Source organism: Anopheles maculipalpis, chromosome 2RL (genome assembly GCF_943734695.1).
Source record: "Anopheles maculipalpis chromosome 2RL, idAnoMacuDA_375_x, whole genome shotgun sequence".
In the NCBI taxonomy this organism is placed as follows: domain Eukaryota; kingdom Metazoa; phylum Arthropoda; class Insecta; order Diptera; family Culicidae; genus Anopheles; species Anopheles maculipalpis.
The window spans coordinates 89212512-89235221 of NC_064871.1; the positions used below are offsets into that span (position 1 = coordinate 89212512).

General features: G+C 44.5%; 3 protein-coding genes across 3 annotated transcripts in view; 2 read left to right on the plus strand and 1 right to left on the minus strand.

The window, feature by feature from the left end:
- The window catches only part of LOC126567906 (atypical protein kinase C), a 162340-nt gene that overhangs the window by 30569 nt on the left and 109061 nt on the right, over positions 1-22710 (plus strand). The gene's annotated exons all lie outside the window — the stretch shown is intronic.
- LOC126568310 (apyrase-like) overlaps positions 1-22710 on the minus strand; it is a gene marked incomplete at its 5' end in the record, with an annotated part of 350971 nt that overhangs the window by 9329 nt on the left and 318932 nt on the right. The window lies entirely within an intron of this gene.
- On the plus strand, positions 8335-21769 carry LOC126567718 (uncharacterized). The gene is made up of 7 exons (XM_050223984.1): positions 8335-14013; positions 14793-15580; positions 16406-17040; positions 17488-19059; positions 19407-19862; positions 20592-20841; positions 21063-21769. The coding sequence occupies exons 1-7, from the start codon at positions 8360-8362 to the stop codon at positions 21767-21769; spliced, it is 10062 nt and encodes a 3353-aa protein (XP_050079941.1). The 5' UTR covers positions 8335-8359.

The following is a 22710-nucleotide window of genomic DNA, read 5'->3' on the forward strand; positions in this document are numbered from 1 at the left end:
GATGTTTGTAGAGCGAGAAAGAGATGAATATAGAGAGAGGGAAGCATTCGTGTGCGTGTGTTGTGTGTTTGGTATGTGAAGGAAGCTAGGTGGTGAGAAAAAAAGAGAAAAATCGTTTATTGCGTGTTGGTGTGTGTGTGTGCAAGCGAGTGTTTACATGTGTATGTTTTATTAGCGGAAAATATGATTGCTTGAAGAGAGAGAACATTCGTAGCTCGTGCTCTCACTCTCGCGTGTTCCGTTCTGCGCGTTTGAAATTGGTGTGCGTTAATTCGACGAGATGATGATTTTTGAACAATAGGTTTTCCTGCTCGCGTTCTCTCGCTCTCTTTCTATGCTGATGGCGTTTTTGGAATCACTTCCAATTTCCATTCTTTACTCATTAATTTGTTATGCGTTTGTGGGTAGAATGGCGTTGCAAATGAATCGTGCAGATTATCTCGTTTGTCGTAATTTAATCTCGTACTAAAAAATACAGAAGGTAGTGTACAGAAAATATGTGCGGGAAAAGTATCGCGAAGCGATAAAGTTATCAGATTATTGAAGCATTCTTGTGTTTTTTATTTCGTTGCTCAACTAAAATTTGTCAGGCGTAGTAGGGTGCTATTACAATGTTAATCCGAATCCGTATGTAAAAAAAAGCGAGAATGAGCGAGTGAGAGAGAGAAAGAGCATTGCGCGTATTGTGTAGTAGTGAGATGACGACGACACGAAGTAGCGCAATATTATACCATCCATCTCGCACAGTGTGTGTGCGTGCGTGCGGAAACGCATCGAGTGCGTGTGCGTGCGTTTTACTTCGTCCAGTGTGCCGTGTTTTCATTCTTTTCTCTGTCGAAGGGAATAATTGAAGTTTTATTGTTTGTTGTGTTCTTGTTCGTTGTGTCACGTAGTTATAGGGCGGCGGAAAAATATAAGCAGAAAAGAAAGCGCGTTACTTAGGGCCGAGCGCGGTCCTTACACACATACACGCAGAAGAGCAAATAAGCCAGCAAAATAATATGAAAAAAGAATGGTAAAAAATGGTAAAATTCTTACGCTAAATCAAGCAAACGGACCGATCATTAATGCGTCGTGTGTTTTTTCTTTTAGAAGACGTGAAGCAATAAGTAAAAATTCTTTTTTAAGTGAAGTCAGTGAAAAATGGTTCCATCCCAGTGTGCAGCCACATCTCCCGTCAGCATGGAAACGTAGTGTGAAACAAAACGGAAGATTTGAGTGAATAACAAAGCAAAAGAAAAACAGTGTCCCCACAACCCAACCCTTCCCATCCTCCCCCCTCATGTGGGTGGCATTTTCGCCTATTTCCACGTTCTAGTGCGGGGTTTCTTTTTATCCCTCCGGTTGGTGAAAAACAAAGCCACCACCGCCACGCATTTCTCCCACCCGCCTCCGAAAACCATTCCTCTCTATTTGTGTTGCTGGAGTGCCATCCTGCCATTTGAGGGGGTGGTGTGAGGAGGGAGCCAGCGTGCGTGTGTGTGTGTAGTGTCCCACCCGTTGGATTTTCTTTCTTCTGTCTGTTCGACCCCAACTCCGATAGCTCCGGGCAAATGTTCTGCGGTCGTCGTGGACGGTGTTTCACTACTACCATCACTACATCGCTGGTAAGTATGCTGCGTTTGTGTTGTTGTCACTTTGTTGCCGCGTCATTTCATTGCATATGTTTCATGGCTTCCTATGGTCTTTTTTTTGTTGAATTGGGGTGGTTTGGGATGGAAAATATGGAGAAGGGAGCAGCAATCCTCCATTGACCAGCGACCGTGGCTTGCTTTGATTTTTAAATATGTTTTCGGTACCACTTTGTGTTACATACTTTCTATGCTCTGTGGATGATGGACGCTGGAACGGTTGGTTTGTTGAGGAATTACGCAAGAATTACCGGTGTTCCCTACAACAGGAAGGGATTGTTCGTTGGAGCTATTAGATTAACTCGTAAATACGTTGTCCGCAGATGGGCATTCACTTTGAGATAAAATGTTGTCCTATTTGTTCCTTTGTATGCGATTAAGTGACAAATATTCACGAAGACTTGAGTTTAGATATTTAAATTTTAATACTAATTAGAATGCATTTTTTCGTGCGGGAAAAAATGAAAAAATCTTGGAATTTTTTGAGTAAATTTAAATTTAGTAATCAATCATTGCCTTGTTAAAAATTACTTTAAAATTTTCACTCTGCTCTGCTCTGTACTCTGACACCATTTTTTTGGGTCGAAATTTGAAATAAAGATGGAAAAACTTAATGCGTAACAAATTATACTAAACACACTAACACGTGGCACACGTCGATATGTAATTGCGCCATTGCGTGCGTTTCAAACAGAAATTTTGCGTGTTAGAATTTTTTCTTCTTTCAAATATGCGGTTTAGAATTACCGAAAACTAACGAATAGGACAAACCGGAGTTTGAGAGCTGAGGGACAGCTTTAAACCATACCCTTCTCATCTTTTCTGATCTGTGAAAAATGTTTTCCTAATCAGTTTTTAGTTAACTTTGGTGTTTTATCACTTAAAACAAGTTGCAACGAGTGTGAAAAGTCCAATAAAAGGCTCTGTTGCGTCCTGCAGTCGTCTTTCTTTCGATCGCTTTTAACAGCTTCTTTTAACGAACTACAGAGTTATCCTTATGGTACCTAGCGACGACCGCCTTGAACCGTTCTTATCAGGTTCCATAAAATGTGCTTCAGAACTATCGCTTTTGAAAACAAATTCTATCTAAAAGTGCTAAAAAATCTATTCACATCATGTAAAGTGCCGTTTTTTCAACTATGATGGATGATTTTCAAAATAATTTTGATGGTCTGTCTCTGTGGAACGGCAGGAGGGTTTGATCTTTGTCCTAGCTAAGAAAAAATCCGATTTTTTAATTTCCTTCGAATGGCCAGGGCGTTGGTCTTTGTAAACTATAATAGTCGATTAAATCTATTTTATTCATCTAAACAGTTGCCTTCAAGAGCCACATAGCAATTACAAAGATCGTAGAAGTTATTAATATAATATTTAAAATATGATTTGTTTTCAGTCTCAAAAAAATGGCTTCGGTTTTGAGAATTTCTTTTCAAGGAACATTTTCTAGATACTTTTGAACAGAAAAGTTTGATGCTCAAGCATGGGTAATATTTATCAAACCGTTTGCACTGTATTTTTTCCCATCATAAGGCAGTGATCAAACTGGAATCACAAGAAATCTGTAATTAAACAGTTCTGTAATCTCATCGATTCATCTCATCGATCGATTTCATCGATCTGATAGTTGTCTAATGTATAGATGTGTCTTTTGGATGCTTTGGATGTTAGTTACACCAACTATTCATTAAGATAAAGACTTATCAATCAACTCCGCCTGTTGGTGCATCGCCTGGATGCCTTGGGCTACCATTTTTGACTTCCTTGGCTTCTTATCAAACAGTTACCGGCCAGTATTAATCCTGAGAACGATTTTTCAGGAATAGAAAGTATGATTTTTCAGTCAAAACTGCTAAAAAACGCTAAGGAGGATGTATTAAGTTGTATTGTAAAGGGTTTTATGTTTAGGCTTTTTTATCATTCATATTTGGCATCGATAAACAACATCGATCGATATCTAACAGACCTCCGGGACGGCCCGGTGGTGTAGGTGACAGTGGCGACAGTCTTCAAATGGCAGGACAGCATTTCAAATCCTATCCGGATCGGGCTGTAATCCTATTTTCTCGGGCTGTAATTATTAATTTGACCACTGCAACCTCCAATTCGTATTCCATTTTAATTGACGTGTTTCGTGTGAAATTTTTGTGATAAAAAATGCGAATAAGCGCCCGTCTCTTTCAATGATTTTTTTTTAAATTATGTCATTTTACAATGAAAATTTTAAATTGTTTATCTTTTTAAGCTAACTTTGCGTATGGTTTATCTCACCAAATTATGGTAATTTGTCTCGTTTCCTTTGCCTTTTCCGTTCGCGTCTTGGACTCCTGGAAGAGGTCCTCTAAAGGCAGCAAACACATGCTGATGTCCCCTATCCATGGGTGGTGGTGTTGTTGTTCTGTCCGTCCTTGTTACGACGTTCGGTGGCATGATGCTCGAAACGGTGACTTCCTTTTTACATCACCTCCCTCGGCTTGATTGTAATGAACATCCTTTAGCTCATGAAAAAAAAGGATGCACGTGTGTTCACGAATTTTCTGTTGCTCTTCCCTCCCAACCTAGGCAGGTGTTGCGTCCGCTAAGGGTTATTGGGACTTTCTTTTGAGAAGGTTAAGAATTTAATGGAACGTTTTCCATTACCTTGCTTTATCGAGAAGAAAGTTATCAGCATGGGGGAAGAACATTTCAAGGTAGCTGCTTCTTTGTATAGGTTTAGGTAATTTCTTGCTCACTGCTATTTAGGCTCGAAAATAGGATTTAAATAAAATAATTAATTAACCTTTACTTGTGAGAGGAAACCATTTAAAAGAAACAGCTTTTTTAAGCAAAATTAAGCTAACAGCAAAGATTTTTCATTACCATTGCTTCGGTGCATGTTGGCTCACCCATTTCGTTCGATCTTAACTTAATGGAATGTACAGTATTGCACAAAACAAGTGCAACTCTAATTCGAAATAGAAAACGAGACACTTACTGCAGTTGACGGTTCAGGAGTATAAATGTTTGCTACATGTTTACTGCAACAATCAGCTGTCATATTGACAGAACACAGCGAGTGATTTGTGGACAAGAACCATTTTGTGCTGGTCTAAATAACTGCAACTTCTCGCTTTTTTGAACTATTCCCTCTACCAGCATCTTTTAAGAATTTTGTTCTACGTTGAAAAAATATTCGTTTGCTGAAAGAAGGTGTTCTTTTTGCATTATTGTACAAGATAGACACATTTTGTAATTATTGAGGAAGGTCAGTACTGAGGCGCGAAGAGCGGAATGTCACGATCGAATCACAAATGGACGATTAGACGACGTGCCGTTGAAACCAGATTGTGTGCTCGACGTCCTTGTGAAGAAATCTCTGATTTCACTTAGGAACCGGAATAAAATATTTCTGGTTGCTGAATCTCATATTGACTGGGATGTGCAGAAATGGCGGACGGTTCTGTTCAAGACAACCATTCCAAGCACACCACCGAAGTAGCCAAAATGTGGTTTAAGGATAAGGAAATCATGGTGATGAACTGACCGCCCCAATCTCCGGATCTGAACCCTATAGAGAACCTGTGGGAGATACTGAATCAGCGTGAAGGTGTTCGACGCAAGGATCAGTTGTTTGCGCAATTTAAATTTGGCAAACAACACGCGAAGTTGCACTCGTTATGTCCAGGAGGAAAACGTTGTTTTTTCATATTTATTTATTTATTTATTTATTTATTTATTTATAATAAAGTTTTTGTTATAATAAACAAGAAAAGGGATTTTTCAATCAGCTAAAAAACATCTTTCTCACAATTGACTTATTTTGAACCTTAAATGTAGGGTTTAATGATTGGGATTGATTGATTGCACTTGTTTTGTCCAATACTGTAGTCATGCCTTCTTCCAAAAAAGTGCATACGATGAGAATCTTTAAGATAGCGAAAATAAAGCATGTGCGCGCGCACTCATGTTTTTTTTATTTGGTCTAATTTATTCATCCTCTTGCCCATTCGCCGTCGTTGTAGTCTTTCTTCCGGTTTCAAGAGTAATTTCCATCGTAGCAGTTTTTGTTCTACACATTTGAAAATGTATAATTATTGCAAAACCATAGGCCAGTTTCAAAAAGAACACCACCTTATATGTGAAAAACTGTTATCGTATATAAATGAGTTAAATCATGTCCAAGGTGCATTGATTGTGCATGCTGTTGGAATTTTACGGAGCAAACAAGAGCCCTTGAAGCAGTAGTAGTATCTGTTCGTTCGTCATTATTAACTGGTGGTGTTTCTTCAATTCCTCCCTAACTGAACGACGGCGATGATCGAATAAAGAAAAGTATGCCTTGAGAGAAAGAGCGAGCGCGCAGCACTTGGTAAAAGAAAGCAGAACAGAGAAGGACCAAAGAATGAGACAGAAACGTACCAATGGAAAAGGAAATCAAACAGGGGTAAGGAAAACTGATGAAAACTCGTGCGTGTAAGCAGCATGCACAGGTGTATTTCCTTTCTTCTGTTGTGATGTGTATGTGTGTGTGTGTGTGTTCGTCAAAAGAAATTAAAGTAAAGGATGTGCATCTTGAGAGGGCGCTCCCTCCCGTGTGCTTTTTTCTCTTTTCTTTACTTCCCTTCCTCAGCTGGAAGGGCGGCTTCTTAAGATGGTGTGTGTTGCGAAATCGCTCTAAGATAGAGGAAGTAAGATTTTCCTCCCAATTACAGGGGTTTTACGATTTAGTTTGTACGGGGGCTGGCTATATTGTTTTTTAATGGAAAATAATTTGATTTTACAGCTGCATTTTTATAAACTCCATGATGAAAGGTTCAATTGAATATTGAACCTTAACGCCATATGGCATGAAGTTTTTTTTTTTAGTTGCTGGAAAGATTTTTCTGTAAAATATTCGATAAATTTTATTCAAGTGAATCAGAGAAAAGGGGATCTGTCACGAGGGAGCATAGATAGAAATTAAGAAAAGGAGAGCGGGAACATCCAGGATGCTAGAGTTGCGCATTCTTATAGATTCAAGACTAAGTAATTTCCATTGGATAGGACACGAAGAAATTGCATTTGACAAGGCAAGAATATTACGCACATCGACACGGGTGAATTTTTGCTGAATTCGTTCGATCCTATCCTAGTCACTGTTAGTCCGACAGGCTATTAAACTATCGACGCATTCTCCAGTATAGAACGAAGACAAGGGATCAAAAATCAGAGGAATGTGCATGTGAACCGGGTTCTTCTAGGTTAAATTGACTTACTAGTCCACGCCGGACATCAAATGGCTTGCTAGACTTATTGGTACCATGTAATTTGACAGTTGCCAATACAAGAGAACGATTCGGGTGGGATTTGAACCCCAGCCCTGCCGTCTGATGATCGGTTATGATTAAAAGCTTTCATTAAAGTGTGCAAAAAAAAATACACCCAGCTATTCCAAAGTAAATCGTAAAACCCTGCATCACTCTCGCTGCATCTGCAGGAGAGCAAGATGGCGTGTGAGTGAGCATAAAAATGCACACCGCGGCGTACATACCATCGTGTTTTGTGAGTAAATGCAATTGAATATTCGCATAGGAACACAGTGCCGGACACACACGTGTACACAAGACACACTCTCTCTCTCTCTCTCTCTCTCTCTCTCTCTCTCTCTCTCTCGGGTTTGGTTTCTTGGTGCGAGAAAGTGCATCACAGCGCGTGCCACACACACACATATATATGTGTGTGCAATTGCAATTTGCAAAAGGTTTGTGAAGTGTGAAATGTGCATAGAGAAGCAAAAGAAATGGGTTGTGTGTTCGTTACAGAGAATGCATTATAATTTCCTTTTTGGCTGTGATGTATGTTGGGATTGATTGGGTGAAGTGGTGTTAAATTGATCGTAAGGATTATTAAATTAGGCTGTGCAACGGTGTGAAGAGTGTGTGATGTGTATCGCTTTTTAAGACTAATTTACAACTGTACGAGTGGACGGATTTTTTTTGGAGAAGAATCACGCACTGAAGGACTGACTGACTATCTCACTGACTAGTCGTCCTACGGGGAATATCAAGCCAAGCAAGCTCAGAATCTCTGGTCAAGCCATCCCGAAGTTGTAACTTCCCTTCAAAATATGTCTCCAGTGTGACCAATTTTCACCTTTTTAAAACGGATGTCTCCGATGTTCCCTCTTTCTTTGAGTGAATTTTATTTCTCTTATCCATATTTATATTCTCTCTGTAATTCGGGAGAAATATTTTCTTTTGCATGCTGCGGTTGCCAAAAAGCATCTGTCAAATTTGCTTTCTCTCTTTATATTTGCTACAGGATACAAAATAAAAAAACATCTCGAGAGAATAAAATGAATACACCGAGAGGTCGTTGTGCGCTTTGCATGATGTGTGCGTGTGTACGAAACGCAGAGCGTATTGGTATGCGTAAAATCGCGCACATACGTTTGACAGTTGCGTCGAAAAGCCGGCAAACGAATGACAGCATAAATTCTCCTTGATCCTAGTGGCCCTTTGCAGTTTTTTTTTTCACAGAGGAATTGCAAATTTTGCAACACTTGTCACTAGAGAAGAAAGAAGGGAAAATGGAGCTAAACTGCTAAAACTGAACGTTAAAAAATATTGCTGTAGTTCTACACCATCGGAGTCCTTCCAAACGTTGCGTGTAAATCAAATGGGACATTAGCGTAGTGTATGGTTTGTGTATTTCATTTGTACTAATATTCCTCCTCTTTTTTTCTGTTCCTTTTTAGAAAAGTGCATCTAACAATGGAATGCGATGTGTCGCCCGTTCCATCAGTGCAGGCGAACCGTCCGACGATACAGCAGCAACAACAACACATCGGAACAGTGGTAGTAGCGACAGGAGCAAAAGGACCCACTAACAATGGCAACAGCACTAGCGGTAGTAGCAGTGCCACAACCGCATTGTCCACCACACTCATCACCTCCACTACGACTACGGGTAGTCCGGACATTGGTACCGCCGACGAAACGGTGGCGGCATTCACCACCATGGAACCAACGACGACGACGTCGGAAGAGGACGATGCGACACCATCCTCCTCGTCAGTGGCGGTGGTTACGACCGGTGCGACGATGCCCACTACTGCAGCAGAAGTCGGACTTACCATCAGCAGCAATAACACTAGTAACAATAACAGCCGAAAGACGACGATGTTGATGCCCTCGGAACCGGTGGCAGTGATTGAAATTAGCGATCACAGCACGGCGGACGACATTAGCTATCCGGAGCTGGTCTCCTGCGTTGATTCCGACCTCAACTGTGTAGTCCTGTCGGATGAGTACGATTCGTCGGTACCGCTCAGGGAGGACGACCCACTAAACGTGTCGACCGGTTCGATCGATATACTGTCTTCGTCCCAGTGCAGTACACCGGTCCCACAATCGATCAGCATTGTTGGTTCAGTAGAGGCTAATACGTCCGGTCGGACAAGGATAGCGACACCATCCACCACCAGCAACAGTGCAACAACACCGAAACATAATCATCATTTACGGCGGAATTTACCCCGCATGGCGACCAACAGACAGCAGCAAACGGTAGTAAAACAACCGCAATCAGGTGCTGGCAGTCGGGGTGGTGCATCTACGGCATCGTCGGAAAAACGTCAACTACGGCAGACAACGTCGGAAGGAAGCAGTTCCAGTGGTGGTGCAGCCTCAACGATGCGTGAAGTTCTTGCCTCTATTCCGGGGTTTAGCATTAAGCCACGGAGACGCACGAACAAAAAGCTCTCCACAGCGGCACAGCTAGAACAAACGCGCGAAGGTTGTGTCGATCTGGAAACGCCCGATTCCATACTGATCCACACGAATCTGCGCGCCCTGTTGAACAGGGAAACGTTTCAGCTGCTACCGCCACTGTATCAGTACAAACTCGTGCAGCTTTTGCCACCCGTCGATCGGCCCCCACTGCCCGAAGCGTCCCAGTGCGAGCGTAACGGCATCCGGTTGAATCCGTCCGGTTTAAACAACGAATTCTTTGCCCGCGCCTGTCACGAATGGCGCGACCGGTTAGCGGAGGGTGAATTTACACCGGAAGCCCAGCTAAAGATACGTTCGGAGGCGGAGCGCGAAAAGAGTAAGCTCGATCCGTGGAAGCTGAAACACTTTGAACCGATGTGGGGCGACAGGAAGTATGCGTCGACGTTTTTCGGTGCGGCAGGTACGGTGGCAAATCCAGCGCCACCGACACCACCACCAGCGACGGTATCGTTGGCGGATGAACAGCCGCCGAGCCAGTCTTCACAACCACCTGTAGTAGCAGTAGCACCGGCGCAACAATCGATACCGGTACAGCTACCGCTCCAGACTCCAGTGGGGGGTGCGAGTAGTTCTATCGCTCCGACAGTTTCCATCGTACCGATGTCGAAAGGTAGTACAATTGTTACTGTCGCACGGCCAGCTCCTCAACCGGTAACGTTCGCCGCTCATGCGACTCGAGTAGTAAATCCCGCCGTTACGGCAAAGATTGATCCAAGTTCGCGAACGTTGGGGAAAATGCAGGCAATCACATTTTCCACTGCGGCCGGTGTGGTACGACCAACGGCGAACGTTGCTAGCAGTAGCAGCAGTAACACAATTATTACGTCCTCCACCGGTACCATTATACTACCCTCGCGGACGACAATAACGGTCACTTCTGGCGGTGCGCCTAAAAGTGGAAATTGTGGAACCGGTGTGACGGGTGTGACTGTTGGATCGAATAGCGGGTTAACGGTGGTACCGATTAATATGCTGACGGCAAGCGGTAGTAATAGTAGCAGCAATAACAGACCCGCCCTCAAAACTACGATAAAGCTACGGCCAACGACAGCCATTGCAACGAGTACTACGGCCGCATCCGCAACCGGCGGCAACGGTAGCAAACAGCCTCCATATTCCATTGGTTCCTCAACGAATTCCGCAGTTGTGATTGGAACAACGACGGCAACGGCTACTGTTGGAGGAACCAAGCGTATTCTACCATCCACCTCCATGAGTGTTAGCAGCAGCAGTAGTAACAGCAGTTCCGCTATCAGCAGTACTAATTGCGTTGATCAGAGTGGAACCACCGCCAGTAGTTCGCAGCCAATGTCTCCTAAACGCCTTCGTACCGTTGGTGCGGTGACGAGATCGGCATTAGCTGGCACAGGAACGCAACAGCTACCACCACCACAACACAATCCCCTGCCGACTACAACTACCACCTCTGCTGCAATGGCTGCTGGATCAACGATAACGCTCGGATCGCGTCCGGTTGTTGTAAAAGTGGTCGAACCGTATCGTCCTTCTGCGATGGTTCGTGCCGTCCCGGTTGATCCGACGGTGTTGCAGGCCGGCTCAAGCTTAAAACGAACCCGCCCACTAACACCCGAACTCAGTAGCATTAAAATGGCGTCGAAACGGAAAGCGGACGGCGAACAGCAACCGTTCGGCAGCAGTTTGCCGCACAATAATCCGCGTCGTATGGTAGCCGTTGTAACCGGAAACGCAACAAACAGTGGCGGAGAAGGGAACAGCGTCAGCATCAACACTAGCAATGCAGCAATGTACATAAGCAGTAATAGTAGTATCAATCGCCTTATCACCGCCACCAGCAGCACAACTATGCAGGCCACCTCGACGGACAGCAGAAGCAGCAAAAGAGGTGTCACTGGTGGCACTAGCAATAGCAATAGTAGTAGAATAAATATTAGCTGTAGTAGCATCACTAGTGGTAGTAGTAGCACTACCACTACTGTCAGAAGCAACACGTCGGAAGGTTTACTAATTGTTAATCCCACCACTACAAATACCACCAGTACCACTACCACCACAACCAGCCATGCCGGAGCTGGTACAACTATCGGCCATTTATTGAAGTCGTCAGGTGGGAAAAAGCCACACAAACAGGTGTTGGTGGAATGTGATACGCGAAACACGACGCCACCGATCGACACGACCACCAATCGGATGATGTTGCTGGACGGTGGTGTCAACGAGAAGCGTCGGCGAGGGCTTCTAGTGAATGAAGCAGTTGTTCCACCTGTTCCGGTTGTTGTTGGTCCGTCTAAGCGACGAGTACCACGACAAGGGCTGAAACCGAACCGGAGTAGAACATCCTCGATGATACCAACGACGACGATAACGATAGTGGATGACGATGTGGATGGGCCGTCAACGAACGTTGGACTAGAGGACGCAGCTGATAGTCAGGAGCTGGACGAAACGGGCGAGAATCCGGACGTTTTACGAAGAAGAATCGTAGGACCAATGGTAAATGGTGATGTGATTGAAGTAAGCGAACGACGAACTTCTTCACCACCGCTCGTACCTTCGTCGGATATTATTCTGGAGGAGGCTATCGACTGTGGGGATGTGGTAGATAGTGGAGAGCATCGGTTAAAGAGCGATTTAATGGATGCGAATTGCTCCCCGCATTTACAAGATACGATCGAGCAGCAAAGATTGAATGCACGCGGCGATCGAGTTATGAATCTTAACCATCTCCACACGATCAACGATAGTGGCGGTACGACACAGATGATCTACGATCAAAACACTGGCCAGGTGTATAGTGTCATGTGTTTACCGCAACCGAACAATTCTAATCTCGGTGCCAGTGGGTTAAGCCTCCGATCACTCCCATCCTCGTTGACCGTAACGGCTTTACCGCAGCAACCGCAACAGCCGCCTCAGCAACCGCCACCGCAGCTATCGATTTCCAACGATAGTAGCAATAGTAGCAGCGTATCGACTACCGCCATGATGGCAGCGAGCGACAATCATCTGGATGGCGGGGCAGGCGTGGTAGGAGGTGGAGCTGCGGGACCGGGCTTAAGTACGTTTGAGAACGTACTGCGCCAGAATGTGTTGGATGGGTCGGAACTGGTGATCATTAACGATCAGACACGCCAGGACGAGGAAGTGATTCGGTTGAAGGAAGAGGATGAGGAGGATGAAGAGGAAGACGATGAGGGCGATGGAGAGCAGGTGCATACCACAACCACAACAACCAACACTGCCGACGAAGAGGAAGAGGAGGACGAGGAAGACGAAGAAGAAGGAGAGGGAGATGAAATCGGAGAGGAGAATGGTGAGGAAGATCCGGATTTAAATGAGCAAGAGATCCTAAGGCATGGATTACAGCTGCACGAAGAATTAGCTGGGACTTGTGAAGATGATGAAGAGCATCAGGCTCCAGGGGAGTGTTTTAATGGTGAACTGATAAGAACCGCTGCTGGTGTAACAATCGGCAACAAGTTGGGTAACTATAGTCAAGGGAACCTACAGAAACAGCTTCATCTGCATCAGCAGCAGCAGCAGCAGCACAATAATCATCTTCATGGTCAGCACCATCACCACCGGCAGGGAGCGATAGCCGGCGTTGGCGGTGGTATGATGAATATGAATTTAACCGGATTTCATCACGATCACGAACTTCTGCACCAGCAGCAGCAGCAGCAACTGCAGCAGCTTCAAAACGCTACCACTAGTTCACCGTGCTCCGTGTCTTCGGATCAGCCGGGACTCATGATGATGGTGACGACAACTACGGACGGTCACGAGGACGATCCGGCTGGACTGTCGTCAAACAGCGGTGACGTGATGGTGATGACGACGAGCAACTACTGTGATAATCTGTCCGCCGCCGACGAAGCTGACGGTGAGGACGAAGAAGAGGAGGAAGAGGATGCGGATGTTCACGAGCGACGACGACATTTGCACGAGGAGGAGGATGGTGAGCAGCGCGATGACGAGCACGATCAGCTGCTGTTGGACGGTGGTAGTAGTGTGGGATTGGAGGAGGAAGCTGTCGGTACGATCGTGGATCAGTACGGCAATCATCACCATCCGGGTCATCTGAACCATCACGGATCAGAGGAGGAGGAGGAGGATGATGAAGATGTGGAAGAGGCCAGTTTTGTGCTGGATCAGATGCAACAGTTGCAGCAACAGTTTCATCTTGCCGGGGCACAAAACCATCACCAGCAGCAACAACAGCAGCAGCACGGTTTGCTTCACAATCATCAATCGATGGTGACGTCTTCCGAAAGTATTGCTGGAGAAGGATCGGAAATGCATCTGTATCCAGGTGTCAGTGGTATGTTGCTGGAAGGCGTTGATGGTGCTGGATGTGTGGAGGAGAGTTGTGAGGATGAAGAGGTAGCAGTACATCAGCAACAGCAGCATCAGCATCTGGCCGATGATGAGACACAAGATGATCAACAGTTGTTGCAACAGCATCAACAGCAAACGCCATCTGTCCAACAGCAACAGTACGCCAACAATGAACATCATCAGCTAGTGCAGAAGTACATCGACGAGATGGACACTATCGGTGGAGATGGGGCAAGTGTTGTGGGCGATGGAAGTGATCCTGGCGCTGGATACGTCATGGACACGAGCAGTGGCGAAATGATTCGGACAGAAAGTGAGTACAATGTGGTTAGCTTGCTAAGAATTTTTGGGGGCAACATTATTTAATGGTTTTTGGAGTTGCAAGAATTACTGATGAAGATGATTTGGGGAAAATCTTTGGATTTTTTTTCTGGAGATTGGTGATAATTTGAGACTTCAGGCTGAGGCTGAATGTAGCAGCTTCCAGATGTTATGGTTGGATAGATATTATTCGGTGTGCGTCCAGTAGAATCCTTCCATATTGAGTTATATGGCACTGTAAATATTTGAAAATTTGATAATGATAAGGAATTAGAAACGTGCATTACGAACCTTGTTATACCTTGCCATCATTAAGGACTCATCATTGCAGTAGAGGTCTTGTCCCAATTTAGATTTCAACAACTAGAAGATAAAATGGAACTCTTCAACTGCTAAACCTGATAAAGTTAAAACAGTGAATGAAGTATGTTGGTCCAATAAATTTGCTCCTAAATGGTTCTGAAGCACTATAAATTAGATAGTTCAAAGCATCCAAATCTCACGCTGTTGCGATATACTGGCCTTGCAAAAACCCAGTCAATAAACTTGATGAATTATGAAACAAATTAATTGTCCAGAAGCATTTGGTAGCAGCTTTGTTGGAGTTAACTAAAACCCAACCCCGTTTTTGAAGGGATATCATTCTCAACGTACAATTATTCCTGCTTATCATTTTTTGCAATACTAACCAAAGCCAATTTCTTCATTGTTTGCACTTGGTATTGAATACTAACCGCGCGCCGATCAACCCGAATATTTGCACCATAAATATGAGCTTAGTTGTGGAACACAATCACCACGATCATGGGACGCTAATGTTCGATCAGGTGGGCACTGTTGCGCAAGAACGACACGATGGCAAACCGGTATGCACTACGGACGTGAATATGGGCGATGGAAGGGATGCTCCTTCTTCGGTGTTTGAAGATCAGTACGTATCGCATGATGTTGGTCCAATCGTTGAAGTTTCGGACGACATACTGCACAGCAAAGCACACGAATCGGATACATCCGAAGGGAAAGAGATACTCGATGAACGGCGCATTGTTGACGTAATTCAGGAGGAGACGTATGCCGAGCTCGGGATGATACAGTCGGAACAGCGAGATCATATGTCACAGCAGCACAGTATGCGATCGTTGATGGTACCGGGTGTCGTTAATGTGTCGACAACACACTCAACCGAACGTTCGTTTGCTTCAACGATGAGTAGCGGTGGTGGCATGCCTGTGCTGGCCACGAAACGTACCACCATTTTGGTGGTGGAAGATTGCATATCAACGAATGGTTTGCATAGCCCGTTCGAGCCGGGACGGTTTGGCAGGAGACGCTCACTGAACGGTGTCGATAATGTGCTCTCTTCCATACCGATGTTAAAGTTCGCACCCAAAGAAGCCACGGATTCGCCTCTAGGGAGGAAATGTAACAACGATCTCTTTCACGGCAAAGAGGATGGTTCATGTGCACCGGAAGTCGAAGAAGTAGTTGTTGGAGGACACGAACATAAGGGCGACCATGTTGAGGGCGGCGTCGTCGAGGAAGTGCTCGCATCCTCCTGTGGTGGTAAGTTTGGTTGAGAAGTGCCGAGAACTGCTAACTGCGGTGATCAAGTGCGCGCGCGGGTACCTTCTCTATTCTCTCTATAATCTTTCTGTGCATACGTCACTTGTTGTTTGTGCTGCGATCTCTTTACCCTTTTGAAATAATTTGGATCAAATTTTTCGAAGGTTGGATGGGAGTTACAATTTGTGTGTGCTTTTGGGTGGTTGTATCCATTTTCTGTTATTTATCATGTTTGCCTGTTATGTTTTTTTTTTGTTGCTTTAGAGATATGAATGATGGATATGTCTTAATTGTGGCAAGGGAATATATGTATGTACATTAATTATTTGCATTTATTATTTAGATATGCAACATTTTGTGCTCTTTTTTGCTTTTTAAGTTTTATTTATAAGCGCAAAGGGAGCATGAAACATCAGTATTTACAGTGTCCACTGATAAAATAAGACCATCTGCTATTGTACATCAAGCAAAAATGAAATTTTGAAGCATATTTCAATAAACCTATTTCTTTGTTACAATTACCCTTTTATTTGAAAAGATAAGCGTGCACATTAAAAAGATAGATATCTTTTATGAAATTTTGGACAAAAATCAAGTAGTAAAAGTATCGTAATGGGCTTTTTAAAAAGCAGAGTAAAATCTGGTCTTATATTTTTGGTGGTCACTGATTGTGTCTGTGAGATTGGTTTTACTCGGTTTGATAATTTTTTTTAATGGGAATAATGTTGCTTATTATAATTTAATTAAGTATGAAGATTTGTTAGAAGCTAGGAAAATCGTATGCTTATCATTAAAATTCTTTTTCGTATTACCCTATATTTTTAGATTGGCCACAGTATAAGATGGAAATGATGGATGCAACGAAGATGATGGTAGTAGATCATCATCAACTCGTTGATGGCAATAACAGTATTATCATTTCACCAATCGGTACGCCAGGATCGGCCACGATGATACCTTCTCCCGGTGCAACAACACTCCAGCAACAGCAGCAACAGTCGCAGCAACAACAACAACAACTTCATAATTCTCAATCGCTTCATCAACACATAGCGACAGTGAATCAACAGCAACGCACAATACAGCCACAACAGTCAACACCCATATCGATGGCAACCAATACCGCAACACTCGTACAACAAATAGCCAGCCACAATTCTCTCCAGCAACAACATCAGCGTCCGCAGCAGCAACAACAGCAACCACAACTGCATTCATCCGAGGGCAGTAACGCTTCTACGACAGGGATAAGTTTTTTAGCTCATCATACTCAGCCCACCGTACAAACCATGACTCCCGGAACGCCAACAACCGTGCTTAACTCATCACAACAACAGCCACAACCTCCGCAGCAAGGTTTAAGCATATTTCAACTACACCCTCAGCAGCAGCAACAGCAACACCATAGTCCTCAGCCAGTTTTAGGATGCGGCAACAGCACGATTCAGCTTACAACAGAGGCGAGTCCGGTCATATAAATTTATTTACTGTTTTTTTTTTAATATTCCCGAAGAACTTTTTTTTTCTTATCTCCATTCATGTAAGATTTCTCTTCGACCACGGATTGTATGTTTTTCGCGCTGCCCTATTACTTTTTCCTACTCCCTGTCCAATTCTCAGATGACACAATTTTTACAGTCTTTTTTAATCTAGAGCCTTGGTATGTGGCTTGACTCAGGTCTTATCATTCGCCCGCACATTGATTCTCTTGTCAGATCAGCTCGCAAAGTCCTCGGCTTGCTTGAATTACCAATGCTACAAACTGTTAGGCTGGTCTTTAAGCCTAATTATTTAACCTTCAATTGTTATAGTTAATATTAAGTAAAGCTTATGTTGCATGAAAGTAGACAAACTCATGGAAAAAATGTGTCTTTTATTAATAAATGGTTTTCGTTCTTTCATTACAGATTAAAGACGGTATTCGCAGCAATATGTTGAAGACGGAACCAGGCGTTAGTTACACCACAATTCGTCAAGGCAATCAGCTCGTAACGCGCATCAAGCTGGAAAGTGAAGATACTCAGCAACTACAGTCTCAGCAGCAACAGCAACAACAACAGCAGGTCCAACCGAGCTCACAAACATTTCAACCCCAACTGTCCAAAGTAAACGTCGTCACGTCCTCTCCACTCATTTCAATCGGCCCAAGCAGCCAAGACAATTTGTCCCGCGTGATAGAAAGTGTTGCTGGGAACTATTCCTCCACAAACGCTGCTGTAGGTGGTGGTCAACAGCAGCAACAACAGATTATCACACATCAGCAGCAGCAGCAGCAATTAATTCAGCACGTACAGACTGCTGCCGGACATCAACTCCGTTACGAAATGGATCCGACGACCGTTCTCCAGCAACAGCAACAACCACAATCTGCATCTCCCTCACCACAACAGCAACATCTCATTGCACAACAGCAACAGCCAAAGTTCATTATAACATCTCGCCCGCTCGGTACAGTGAATGCTGCGTCAGCAACCGGTACGAAGCTGCCACTCACCGTTCAAGCGACCAATGTGATACCTCATATTCAAAATCCGCAACAATTCATTCAGACGCAAGATCAGCAGTTGCAGCTTACCAATCAGCCCACCGTTACGACGCTGCAGAAACCGATCCAACTGCAAAAGATCATTATGGCAACGCCAGCTATTAATCAGCACCAGCAACAACAGCAACAAAGACCCCGATTGCCTCTACAGCGTACCCAGTACAGTGTGCAAGCCATTCCGCAGCAACAGCAGCCACCACAACCACATCAGTTCCAACAAGCACCGAAGGTACCGCCACAGACTGCTGCTGCTACTCCTCCAACTCAATCGCAACAGCGCTTTCAACAAAAATATGTCACAAATCAGCTGATTCGTGGACAGAATGCATTTCTAATGAACAATGTGCACCATTTGCAGCAACAGCAAACGCAACAGCAACAGGTCGCAAATACTGTAGGAGCGAATGTGATCGTTGGAGCGACAAGCATCAGCCGAAGTAAACGATCGAATGATGTCAGTTCTACCGGAACGCTTGCTACAATCTCCACGGGCAATGGAAGCGCCACCACGGGCGGTAATGGTGGAAGTGGTGGCAATAGCAGCGGCGGATCCAGCTCATCGTCTGGCGGTAGTAAGCGAGGAGGGCGAACGAGCAGTTCACGGTTACCGCCTGGTGCAGTAAACCTCGAACGAAGCTATCAGATCTGTCAGGCCGTGATACAGAACAGTCCAAACAGACATCAGCTGAAGGCGCAGCTTAAGTCACCGCAAGCTTTCCTAGCTGCTTCGAACAGCAATTCTAACAGCAGCATCAGCAGCATTGGTAGTACGGGGAGTAGTAGTAGCAGCAGCAGTAGCAGTAGTAGCAGCAGTAGTGGTGTCTCTGCGAGCAGTATTATTGGCAACAATACCAAAGAGGATGCAAACAGCAACAGCAGTGGTGCTGGCATTAGCAGTGCCTTTGGCGGAGTGTTAGGTATTGGAGGAAGCAAGGTAAGCCAATTTATAATCCTAAAATAATCTAGAAAGATGATCCTCGTCGCTCATGTTTTCAGATCGTTCAATTACTTTTATTCTCCCTTTGGTTTTAGTTCCTCATTTATTTCCTTGCCTAACGGAGGGATTCTCCGTTAGGCAAGGAAATTCTTGCCTAGTACGGAGGGATTCTCCGTACTTTCTCACTTTGAGCTGTTAATGTTTTTTTTTTGCTCTAAAATGTTAAATTAATACGTTAAGACTATTGTAACTTTCAGTCTTCAAGGCAGAAATTGCTAGGAAATAAATATAAATGTATAATAATATGCATGTGCTATAATGAACCGTTTTTATTCAACTTCTAGGTATCCCGTTTGGTCAACTCATCAAAGCGTACCGTTTCGGCAGGTGGCGTAAGACCACAATCATCCATCGTAGTCCGTCAGGTGTACACGGGTGGGTCCGGCACAACAACTGCGCCAGTAGTTGCTGCCTCCGGTCAGTCAAATCCAATCAGTATTATTTCGGCGACACAATCGCAACACCAACAGCTCCATGCGCTCGGCGGGGATCAACTGCAACAGGTGCCCGGACAGATCATCAGTGTGAGTGCTGCTCCGACGATCGTGCATGCTGCTTCCGCTGCAAGTAACAACAATGGGACAAATGTAGCTGCTGGTGGTGGTGGTGGAGTTCCAGTCGCCGGTGCTGGAGGGAATTTCACTGCTGGTGGGAAGTATTTGCTAGTGCAGCGTACAGCGGCCCATATTGGTGATATCGTAACGCCACGGGCAGCCAGTGCTCCACCGACGCATAATCAGGTAAGGCGAAAGCGACGGCATAGAAATTTGGAGTCCACATGTGTTTGGTCTAACAAGACTTTATAAGATGTGTTGTCCGGTTTCCATTTTTTGATAGGGTATAAGGTGGCCTGGCGAATGTAATTCGCTTGACGGTGGTGACGTGGGGCCAACAAAAACTTTTTATTATCTTTCTTTTGAACACGACTCTTCCTGGCGAGAACTTACTGAATTTTGGACAGAGTTCGTGTCTCCCCCGTAGTAGTGATAGCGGCGACAAAAGCGTCGGCCACCGTTATTTGTTTCTTGACGTGGCGAACACCGTTTTGCTCTCCGTCGAGCCGTCAATGTGTTCTGCGCATGACAGCGTTCTACGCCGCTTCTACATTACTTGGGAATGCGCAGCTCTCCACGCTCGGTTACTAGTTTTTATTCCTAAACGAACCCGTCAGACGTGGTGAGAGTTTAGTACAGGAACATTTAATATTTTTAAGAGCGTCCCTTCTTTCACCCATTGAACTGCAGTCAGTGGGTAGTATAGCTAATAGACCTTCCCTCAAAGTAGTTTCGAATATCTGTGTTAGCTGGCGAGAGTATCCAACGTCCAACGTCCATTCGAGATATTCTGTGGATCCCATAGATTTAGTGTTGTCTACGATGGCTTATCAACACTTGATCTATCTGGTTAGAAGTAGCTCCACACAATTTGCATAGCTAAAATTATATCTCTTCTTCACTTTCATTTACCAGATCCAAATTCACCAGGTTCCTGCACCACAAGCGCAACAACAGCAACCGCAACTTCACCAGCAAATGGCCGCCGTGCAGCAACAGCAGCAACATATTTCCCACCAGGTGCAGCATCATCTCCAACAGCAGCAGCAGCAGCATCAGCACCAGTTGCAGCAGCAGCAGCAGTTAGCGGTCGGTGCGAATGCCGTTGCGCCCGCCACCACCAGCCTACCGGCGGCAATCACCCGCCGAATACCGTCCACCCACGGTGAGTATTATCCGCCGGGAGGTGGTATACTTCGGTGAGCGTGAACGATATGCGTGTGGGTGTTTGTGGGGGGTGGGTGGGTGTGTGTGTTGTGTGTGTTAACAGGGAAACATTCGGAACATATGATACCGATAGCGTTACGTTCGCTTGGCCGTTCTTTTCCGATCTTATTTGATGAAGCATATCAGGCTGGTCCTTCCTCTAATATCCCTCCTGTACAGTGATTACTACTACTACCACCACCACCATGAACAACAGCCTCACTTCTTCCTACGGTCAAGAGGATGCTCATCCGATCGATCCAACGGTAATGGCGTCCGGCGGTGGTGCTGAAGGAGAAGGTACGACAACGGACGATGGACCATCTGCAGGTTCGAGTGGTTCGATCGTTTACGTGAATAATGCCTCCACGTCCAATGCACACCAGCAACGACAAGAAGGTCTTCTGGAAAGCTGTGGAAGTGAAGCAGTGAACGGAGAAGCAATGGTGGCTGTTGCAGGGAACGAGCTGGATGTTACGCAGTTTTCCGATCAGTTGATTGGTGGCCATACTGCTCAAAACGATAACAGAATGGCGCTAGACGGAGTTAACGTGCTTGTTGATGGATTCATCAATAATGATGATGCAGGCAATCATCTTACTACTACTGCTGGGATTGAGTCGTCACAACAACAGGACGCCATTACTATCAGCACGACAGAAAATGGTATCGAAACTTCTTACTCGCCGCAACTTGCGAACGAGTCCTCCCGGGACGATGAAGATGATCGCGATGGCACGGCGGAACCAGTCGATGGGCATGACGTGCAGGACGACGGTTGTTCCTGTTCGCTTAATGCGATGGTTATCTGCCAGCAGTGTGGTGCCTTCTGCCACGATGACTGCATCAGTGCAACGAAGCTGTGTGTGTCCTGCGTAGTACGCTAGGGCGGTGACTGGCTTTAGAGCTAGCTTGCTGAGTAGGAGGAAAAAGAAAATGAAACAATTAATATTGAGAAACTTCTTTGGGACATTTGGGACACGCATACACAGATACACGGGGTATACGTTATGCGGGCAGAATTAACTCAGCTTCAGGAAAGTGTAGAGCATCGTGCAGGTGTACATAATGTTTTTTTTTTTCTCCAAATTTGAATCTGAAATAGGCAAAACACATTATTTTTCCACTCGTATGGGAAATAGTTTTTTTTCTTATGCATTTTATTTTTATTTTGCAAATTGTGTAATGCCCGATGGAAACTCGTTATACAAATTACACGCTGCATTCGAAACAGGGTCAGGTAGTAGTAACAGCACAAAGCGTAATTTTGTGTTTAAAGAAAGGTCTACCAATTGTGTATGGTAACAAAAAGGAAGGAATTTATTTGAATTATTTGACCGTAAGCTTTTTGTTTTATGAATGGATGAATCTTATTTCATTTTTATGTAGATTATTTTTTCATAGAAGAGCATATCACCAAGCGAGTGAAGAAGAGTAAATCGGGTCTCTAGTGTGATGAAGGGCGTCAACTAGAAGATTAGTTGAACATTCCCGAGCAAGTAGAACCACTTGGGTCGTGAATGATGGACTCTCCTTACATAATTTCATGTGCTTAGAAGATGAGATTTTGCGCACCGTCATGATGAATTCAAAGATTAATCGAACAGTTAATTTAAAGAACTTTTTGTATTTATTGCTCTAACACAGATCTATCTTATAAGTTCTTATCGTTCGTTGCATTGTGAAAGAGCTCGTCGATGATGAACCAATTTATGAACTTTATTTTTTGTACTTGCTTATTAAGATACGGAGCTTTATGTGATCTACCGGAGGAAGAAACAAAAAGGCAAATATATGGGACACGGGAACGAAAGGGACCCGAGCGAGG